General features: G+C 43.8%; 1 protein-coding gene across 1 annotated transcript; it reads left to right on the plus strand.

The window, feature by feature from the left end:
• Positions 1-6,814: 6,814 nt before the first annotated feature.
• LOC112626029 (skin secretory protein xP2-like) lies at positions 6,815-7,333 on the plus strand. Its single transcript, XM_025387733.1, has one exon. The coding sequence runs from the start codon at positions 6,815-6,817 to the stop codon at positions 7,331-7,333; it is 519 nt and encodes a 172-aa protein (XP_025243518.1).
• Positions 7,334-9,817: the final 2,484 nt, after the last annotated feature.

Consider the following 9,817-nt stretch of genomic DNA (forward strand, 5'->3'; position numbering starts at 1 on the left):
CTGGAGTTTGAGACCAGCCTGGTCAACAGAGGAAGATCCTGTCTAAATTAGCCAGGTGTGGGGGCACATGCCAATAGTCCTAGCTACTCAGGAGGCTGAGGCAGGAGGATGGATTGAGTCCAGGAGTTCAAGGCTACAGTGAGCTATGATCATGCCACTGAACTGCAGACTGGGTGACAGAGCAAGACCCTGTCTCTGAAAAAAAATTTTTAAAAATCAGGAAATAGAGTCTTAGAACTGCTGACTGGACAGGACACCAAATCGACCTACCATATGGAACCCATGAGGAAATAAAGGATTCAAGAGTAAATGACTCCTCTGAAGCCACCAACAGTGGCCAATCTTATCTATCTTGAGTGGTTTAGGGGCTGGTCAGGGTGGAGGTCAAGGAATATCCTCAAGGACAGCTAGATGTCCTTTCCAGTCTGGAGATTCTAGGCAGACCAGAGGGAATGGTGGCGACCTGGCTGCCAGCTCTCTGGAGTCGGGAATCTGAAGCAATGTGAGCCGCCACTGGTTCGTGCCACTGCCAGTGTTTGCCTACGCCATCACTATCAGCATCAAACTCACTCCCTGCTTTGTTAAGTGCTTTGGGATTTCTCAAGTAGAAAAGGTGCTATATAAAATCAATCACAGGAAACCCTGCTGCTGGCAGCTCAGAACAGCTACAGTAAGCGGTGTCCACTCAATCAATAGTCCCTCACCAAGAAGAGGAAAGAATACCATTAAAAAGATGTGCTCTCAGAAAAACTTCCCTTTAAGTAAGGGGGTAGAATCCTACCTTACAAGGAGTGTATATATACAGAAAGCACACAATATATTGTTCCTCCATGACCAGTATTAAACATGATGGGAGAAGGAACTTACTGCTTACTATGTACTTTTGCTTTTATTTTAACCATGCAGGAACACAAACTGACACACATTGAGCCTGAAAAACCTTGTAGCCCCCATGCAGGAAATGCCTGTGGATTCATTTATAAAATGAAAATGGAATTAGCTCTAGGGCACTGGGGTAGGAAAAAAGTGATTTCTACAATTGGCTTGCCAAAGAATAATATGCATGTGTGTTAGTACATTTTCACACTACTATAAAGATACTACCTGAGCTGGGTAATTTACAAAGAAAAGATGTTTAATTGGCTCACAGTTCCACAGGCTATACAGGAAGCATGGCTGGGGAAGCCTCAGGAAACTTACAATCATGGCAGAAGGCAAAGGGGAAGCAGGCACCTTCTTCACGAGGTGGCAGGAGAGAGAAAGCATGCAGGGGGAACCGTCATTTTCAAAAAAACCATCAGATCTCATGAGAACTCCCTCACTATTATGAGAACAACATGGGGGAAACCACCCCCATGATCCAATCACCTTCCACCAGGTCCCTCCCATGACACCTGGGGATCACAATATGAGATGAGGTTTGAGTGAAGACACAGAGCCAAACCATGTCAGCATGTTTGGGATATAGTATAACTTGTCTGCCTTTAATTATGTTTAAATATACGGAATATACATAGATGCATATCATTTTATGATGTTAAAGAACTGGGCTTCTTGGCTGGGCATGGTGGCTCACGCCTGTAATCCCAGCACTGGGGAGGCCGGGGCATGTCATGACGTCAGGAGATCGAGACCATCCTGGCTAACACTGTGAAACCCCATTTCTACTAAAAATACCAAAAAAAAAAAAAAAAAAAATTAGATGGGCATGGTGGCGGGCGCCTGTAATCCCAGCACTTTGGGACGCCAAGGCAGGCAGATCAGCTGAGGTTGGGAGTTTAAGACCAGCCTGGCCAACATGGAGAAACCCCGTCTCTACTAAAAATACAAAAAATTAGCCCGACGTGGTGGCAGGCGTCTGTAATCCCAGCTACTTGGGAGGCTGAGACGGCAGAATGGGGTGAACTCAGGAGGCAGAGCTTGCAGTGAGCCAAGATCGCGCCACAGCACTCCAACCTGGGCAACAGAGTGAGACTCCTTCTCAAAAAAAAAAAAAAAAAAAAAAAAAAAAAAAAGAACTGGCCTTCCTGCACAATCCTAAAGAATATTAATTTGGAATATTTTGGTTTTCATTTCATTTCAAAAGTTAAAATACAAAAAGTTCATAAAATTGCATTACTATGTAGATGAAATCATGCTACTTCTCAAAGGTGCAACATGGTACTTTAACTAGTTGAGAAAATTAGGAAGAGGATATCTTACAGTATTTTTAATCCACAAACAATTTTTTGTTAACTACAGAAAAGTATTGTGGTTTTTTAAGTTAGAGAGAACTTTAAAAAGCAAATAGGGGCTGGGCGTGGTGGTTCATGCCTGTAATCCTAGCACTTTGGGAGGCCAAGGTGGGTGGATCATCTGAGGTCAGGAGTCCATGACCAGCCTGGCCAACATGATGAAACCCCATCTCTATTAAAAATACAAAAATCAGCTGGGCGTGGTGGCAAGCGCCTGTAATCCCAGCTACTCAGGAGGCTGAGGCAGGAGAATCGCTTGAACCTGGGTGGTGGAGGTTGCAGTGAGCCAAGATCACGCCACTGCACTCCAGCCTGGGTGACAGACTGAGACTTCACCTCAAAAAACAGAACAAAACAAAACAAAACAGCAAATAGGGACAACCATTGCAGTTCTCCATGAGGTAGGTGTAATCTAAGAAGAAAGTTCTTGAAGAGTTTGTCTAATGAAGTCTTCCTGTGTCCTGAAGGAATATTTTAAATCAGTCATCAGTGTCTCTTTAAGTCTTTTCCATGAACCGTAATAGACTTTAAATTGCTAAAGCGTAAATGATTAAAAATCTCACATTTACAAGAAAATGCATAGGTTCTTTGATTCAAGTGTTGTAAACTCTGGAGTGCATTAGAATCCCTTGGAAGGGCTTATTAGATGCTGATGTAATGGCTTGTGGACGTTACCTTAAGACATTCTGTGCCTAGTCCCTTGGTTGTAGGTTAGGAAACTACTTCATGGCTGTTTGACAATGACTTGCTCAAGGCCACCCCACTATATGATTCTAGGGCACCAACCATAACCATGCTTCCCACCTGTCCCACATCAGCCGTCTTTTCCCTTCAACACCTGGTTCTTCTCTCCGAAATGGCTTTGGCCACTCTCAAATACTTCTGGAATTGTGCACCCAGGACAAATGATATTCCCTTCATGGAAATAATTCCTGAATAGCTTCTCTTTCTTCCTTTAAGAGTTATTTACAATCATTTTAGTCTATAAAATCAGAATTGTGTTTAAAACATTTATTATACAAAAATACCCAGTTATAGACCTAGTACTATTTTTTTTTTTATAATGTTTGGTTATGAAATTCTCAAGAAGGCCGGGCACAGTAGCTCATGCCTGTAATCCCAGCACTTTGGGAGGCTGAGGTGGGCGGATCGTGAGGTCAGGAGTTCGAGACCAGCCTGGCCGAGATGGTGAAACCCCGTATCTACTAAAAATACAAAAATTAGCTGGGCTTGGTGGCGGGTGCCTGTAGTCCCAGCTACTCAAAAGGCTGAGGCAGGAGAATCGCTTGAACCCAGGAGGCAGAGGTTACAGTGAGCCAAGATTGTGCCACTGCACTCCAGCCTGGACAACAGAACAAGACACCGACTCAGAAAAAAAAAAAAGAAAAGAAATTCCCAAGAACTCAGGGTGAAGCCGAGAGGTGAGTGGATCTGGTCAGTGTACATTGTAGCTGAGACTCCAGATTTATAGCACCAATGATGTCCTCAGCTTAGATTTCAGCAATTTCACTAGAGTGACTATAATTCCCAGAGCTACCAAATGCTACCCAGAGTCTGACCATATTACCAGAAGTTTCAGATTAGATCTGGATTTAAACAGACACACCTAAACTTGGGGCAGGGAGGGGCTAATTTTTTCTTGGTTAACATAATTTAAGTTCTCTTAAAAACCTAGCTACGCCAACAAGGTAGATGCTTAATAATTCAGACACGTTCTGAAGTTTATGCCTCAAAGGCAATCATAGGAATTCCAAGATTGATTCATACACAAATAAATCTATAACTTCCCAGCAGAATTATTTTTAAAACCTACCAAATATTACCTTTTCTTCTATAGGCTAGATTATTTCTTGCTTGCCCATCGTACTGATAGCCAGGGAGAGCCAAGGAGAAGTATGATAATCAAACTCCATTCTATCTGCTAGCTCTGTCCTATTTTCTTCATGAAATTTTTATCAGCAATGATAAAAATCACTTCTTTGAATCAGTATTCTCCTTGTAGAGCCGAGAGGAGAAGGCAAAAAGCCAAAAGAGCTGAGAGTGGGAGACAAAAGAAGCAGAAAACTTGAAAAGAAACAATATAACCCTAACCTCAAATAACCAAGACATGGCAACACTTTCAAATACTGAAAACTCCTTTATATTTGTAATTGTTTCACAATTCCTAGATATGTAATCAAAGAATAACACCCATTTAAAATTACTTCTTAAATCAAGAATTTGAAAAGTTTTTTTTTGTGCCAGAAAAATGTTAATGTTTATAAATGTCTCAATAATTAACATTGACAAGGTATAACAAAAACATCTGATGTTTTTCTCATATACTTACAATGCTTATGGCTTGACTGAAATAATGACAAATAGGAGGAATACTTGGTAAATTTCATTGTGTGTGTGGCTTTAAGCAAAACATTTAACTGTTCTGGGCCTCAGTTCCTCCATCTGTAAAGAGGGCTGTAAAGAGAGTATGATAATCTCTAAATTTCCTTCCAGTTCTAGGAGACAACAAAGTAAAATCTACAAAGTATAATAATTAGGATCAACAAAATTCCTGCATGAACTCCAACATTTGCCATAACAATATATGGTTTTTCAGAAAGCTTAATATCTCTTTGTGGCATTTTTGTTTTTAAGTATTGTTGTTCGTGTATAGCATTAACTTAAACGTTATGCTCTAATCAGCAGCGTGGATGAACTTAGAGTTTTACAACCAAAATGCATTGAATCGATCCAGTAAAACATATCTGAGATTTTGCCATTGCAAATCCAGCTTTACGATTTACTGACAACAAATGGACTAAAGGAAATCTGTGTTTGCAACATCCAACACTGACTCTGCTATCTCTCTACCCATACTTGAGGCAATGAATGATCTTTCTGTAGCCAGCTATTGAAATTTTCAATCGTGAAATTAATTTCATTCTTTTATCCAGATATGCAGATATCCAGGTCCCATTTTCTGAAAACATATTAAATGGAGTGGCACGGAAGTTTGTATAGGGCAGCAAATATGGCAATTTTGGACAATTCAACGAGACGTACAGCCAGATCACAACTCTTTCACAGCTTCACTGTAAAACTTCCAGCCTCTAAAAGGAAAATCTCTCTTGATGCAAGAGAAATAAGTGGGAGCTGTACCAAAGTACATTATATTGTGACACAAAAAGCATAAATTATGTGTGTATGAAAATCATAAGCCCTAAGCTTTAGAGAGAGTTGTGCAATTGACAATCAAATGGAGCTTAAAGGGAATTACGAGGTTTTCAACTAAAGTCTTGAAATAAAGAAAGTAATATTTTACGGCAAAAAATTGCAAATGTCAAGTTTAAATCATAAGACTTTGCACCATTGAGCCACTAGCTAGTTCTATAGCTTCTTCAGTTCTTAACACAGGGAAAGACCAACTTTCATGCTCAATAAAACTTAAGAACTTTAGAAATACATTTAAGAACATAATTCATGTATTTGTGACTTTTTCCCTCCCTAAATGGCTAATTGTAGAAGAAAAATGAGTGAGCATAAGAACTTCTTGGATGGTAACCTATTCCCCCATTTGCTTTAGACTCTCATGAATTCTTGTGTTTTTTAAATAGGGCTGCCACCAATTTGGTCACTGGAAGAAAAGGCGGGTCTCAGGGAATATGGATGGCTGTCCTCCCTTTCCCCTTCAGATGTCAGCCGCATCTACTCCTGCTTTCGGAAAACCCCAGGGCAAACGGACCTGCCAGGCAGCCAACCAACCACCAGCCCCCGTGAAAGGCTGGAACCCAGCTGCCCAATTCGGTTGCTCCTGTCCAAAGCCAGACAGGTGGCAACCCAGATTGAATCTGTTGTTGTGGGAATGATTTGATTCACAAACAAGGTTATTAAATTTTATATGGAGACACAGGCGAAAGTCACAAGATCCTGGAGAGAAAGACCTGATTCACATAAATTTATCTTAATAGCTGTGAATTCGGGCGCATAAAGCAGAAAAAAAATTAATGGAAAGGCATTTCACCTCCTCCGTCTGCCTGCTCTCCTCCACTCCCCAGCACATAATATGCCCACACACACACATAGATCAACAACTGCCACGACTCCATCCAGCCCTTTGCAGGAGGAGCCCAACACATTGATCTGAGCCTGTTTTGACATATAAACTCCAATTTGGCCCCAAGTCACTGCGAGTGGACACTGCCACCAACGGCTCTGACACTAGGTTATTTGTTGTTGCTGTTCGCTGTCCCTGTTTGCACATTAATCCAGTGACAATTAGGTGTCAGCGAGCGTTGTTTCTGCTTAGCTGATAGCCTTGGGCTCTGCGCTTGAAGCCCTAATCAGGAGTGTAAACTCTGCTATATTTCAATTTGGAGAAGCGCTCTTCCGCTAAGAGGCCCCTGGCACTGCGATAAATAAAACGCCTATTTACTCTATTGCCACACTTAGACATCTAATGCACTTACTACCAGCCCCCTAATCATAGCCTACAGTTAAAACCGCCTATAAATCACTCCGTTCTCATCCTGCACATTAGTGAAGCCATTTTCCCCAAACCCCACAATGAGCACTGTTTCCTTTTCTTGTTAGTCAAAAGCTAGATGATTTTTATTAGGTTAAAGACCAGTTCACAGATGGTAAATCGCGTGGAGAGAAATGAGCTGGAGAGTTACACCGAGTCAGCGCGGGACACGGCTCCCAGGCCGGGCCGGGCCGGGAGTGGGAGGCGGTTCCCGACCCTAGGCGGCGGGACTCCCAAGCGCCGAGGGACCCAAGTCTCCGCTTCACCCACACGCACACCCGGCGTCAGGGCGCTGTGGCCTCGCCCCAGACGCCCAGCGCAGGCCGCAGCCTGGCCTGGGGATCCGGCACCTGGGCAGGGTGAGCTCGGCCGGACATCCTCCACAGGACAGCCCGCACCCCGTAATCGCGTCAAAAGCGCCCCATCCCCCTGTCTCTCGCCGCGCGAGTTTCCCACCGACGCCTGCTCGGAAGGCGAGAGCCCCCGCGCGGCCCGGAGCTGCGCGGTCCCCGGGGACCGCGCGCAACAAAAGCCCGGCCCGCAACCCCTGCTCCTCGCCTTCCTTTTTCAATTCTCCCCTGATCTCAGGTGGAATTAGGAGGATTAAAGCAGCGAGTAAATGAGGCGAGTGTGCAAAATGACTCCTTTCTGAACCAAACGGCATGCTCCGTGCTGGGGAAATGAGATGCACATTTAAATCTCATCCATCCACCGCCTGCGGCCACCGCCATGTACCTGCCTACTTAGCCCAAGGGTTAATTAATTGAGGCTTCAATGCACTATTGCAAGAGCATTATTGCATTTGATACTCTACATCTGTGATTTAAAACTCTTTCAGTCCCTTGTCAGCAAGGGAGGGTTTTTAACTAGGAAATTAGCATTCAGATAAGGGAACGCTCTATTTGCTTCTGAAAGGAAGGAAATATTAAGGATGCTGGTGCACAAACCGGGCTGTCATATCCTGTCCCATCCTGGAGGGAGCGCGAGGGCCCGGCTCCCCTGGGAGCGGCAGCGACAGGGCGTCGTGCAATGGACGCCAGCGCGAGGGGCGGGCTGGAGGGGGACCCGCGATCAGGGAAACCTTACTCCTCGCAGGCTGCAACCTGCTGGGGCGTGTTTACGTCTGCAAAGTCCGATAATATATTTTCTTCCCACTTCTTAGGAGCTGATTCTTCTTAAAATGCATTGCCACGTTATCTCCAACGTTGGCTTTCTGACTTCCCCGTGGGGCTCGGAGGAAGTAACCCAGTTTCTTAAGGAAAAATGAAAGGTAAACATCACAACAGAATTCTAATGACACTGCAACAAAATCAGGCACAACATTGCTGTTAGTGATTATCTTTATTATTTTAAGTATTGGATTCAAGTGTTAATACACTAACGAATACGAAGAACAGCAATACAAAATAGTGGCTCACAAGCTAACATTCTGGATCAGAAACCAGTTAGAATTATGTGACCCAACCACGTTGTGTTTATTGTATTTTATTTTATTTTTTGAGACGGAGTGTCACTCTGTTGCCCAGGCTGGAGTGCAGTGGCACGATCTCGGCTCACTGCAACCTCCGCCTCCTGGGTTCAAGCAATTTTCCTGCCTCAGCCTCCTAGGTAGCTGGGATTACAGGCCTTGGTCACCACACCTGGCTAAGTTTTCTGCAGTTTTAGTAGAGAAGGCGATTTGCCATGTTGGCCAAGCTGGTCTTGAACTCCTGGCCTCAAGTGATTCGTCTGCCTCGGTCTTTCAAAGTGTTGGGATTATAGCCACGAGTCGCTGTACCCCGCTAAGTTTTCTGTAGTTTTAGTAGAGACAGGGTTTTGCTATGTTGGCCAAACTGGTCTTGAATGCCTGGCCTCAAGTGATCTGCCCCCCTGGGCCTCTCAAAGTGCTGGGATTATATGTGTGAGCCACCAGGGCGCCTGCCTATGGCCTAATTCTGTTGTAATGTCAGATGTAGACATAGTTTTTTTGTAAAATGGCTACATGATTAAGTTCTGGATTCTCAGGCGAAAAAACAAACCTTTAAAAAAAAAGGAGAGAGAGAGAGAGAGAGAGAAAGAAAGAGAGGCCGGGCGCGGTGGCTCAAGCCTGTAATCCCAGCACTTTGGGAGGCCGAGACGGGTGGATCACAAGGTCAGGAGATCGAGACCATCCTGGCTAACCTGGTGAAACCCCGTCTCTACTAAAAAATACAAAAAAACTAGCCGGGCGAGGTGGCGGGCGCCTGTAGCCCCAGCTACTTGGGAGGCTGAGGCAGGAGAATGGCGTGAACCCAGGAGGCGGAGCTTGCAGTGAGCTGAGATCCGGCCACTGCACTCCAGCCTGGGCGACAGAGCAAGACTCCATCGAAAGAAAGAAAGAAAGAGAAAGAAAGAAAGAAAGAAAGAAAGAAAGAAAGAAAGAAAGAAAGAAAGAAAGAGAGAGAGAGAGAGAGAGAGAGAGAGAGAGAGGGAGGGAGGGAGGGAGGGAGGGAGGGAGGGGAAGGAAGGAAGGAAGGAAGGAAGGAAGGAAGGAAGGAAGGAAGGAAGGAAGGAAGGAAAAGAAAGAGANGAAGGAAGGAAGGAAGGAAGGAAGGAAGGAAGGAAGGAAGGAAGGAAAAGAAAGAGAAGAAAAGAAAGAAAGAAAGAAAAGAAAGAGAAGAAAAGAAAGGAAGAAAGGGAAAAAGGGAGAAAGAAAGAAAGAAAGGGAGAAAGAAAGAAAAGAAAGAGAAGAAAAGAAAGAAAGAAAGAAAGAAAAGAAAGAGAAGAAAAGAAAGAAAGAAAGGGAAAAAGGGAGAAAGAAAGAAAGAAAGAAAGAAAAGAAAGAGAAGAAAAGAAAGAAAGAAAGAAGGGGAAAAAGGGAGAAAGAAAGAAAGAGAAAGAAAGAGAAAGAAAGAAAAGAAAGAAAAGAAAGAAAGAAAGAAAGAAAGAAAGAAAGAAAAAGAAAGAGGAAAGGAAAAGAAAGAAAAGCCTTTGCGCTTGCTCACTACAAAATGAACAAATTGCAAGTGGAAAGGAGAATGATTCCCTTTTTGAGTCCCTTCATGCCTAGTGGAATTTGGCAGACTCAGGAATCCTTCAATAACAAACACTTTGCCAAGTGCAA

The sequence above is a fragment of the Theropithecus gelada genome, chromosome 6 (genome assembly GCF_003255815.1).
Source record: "Theropithecus gelada isolate Dixy chromosome 6, Tgel_1.0, whole genome shotgun sequence".
Lineage (NCBI taxonomy): Eukaryota > Metazoa > Chordata > Mammalia > Primates > Cercopithecidae > Theropithecus > Theropithecus gelada.

Bases quoted from the DNA above. Each gene is read 5' to 3' on its own strand.
- LOC112626029 (XM_025387733.1), top strand. From the start codon at position 6,815: ATGATTTTTATTAGGTTAAAGACCAGTTCACAGATGGTAAATCGCGTG.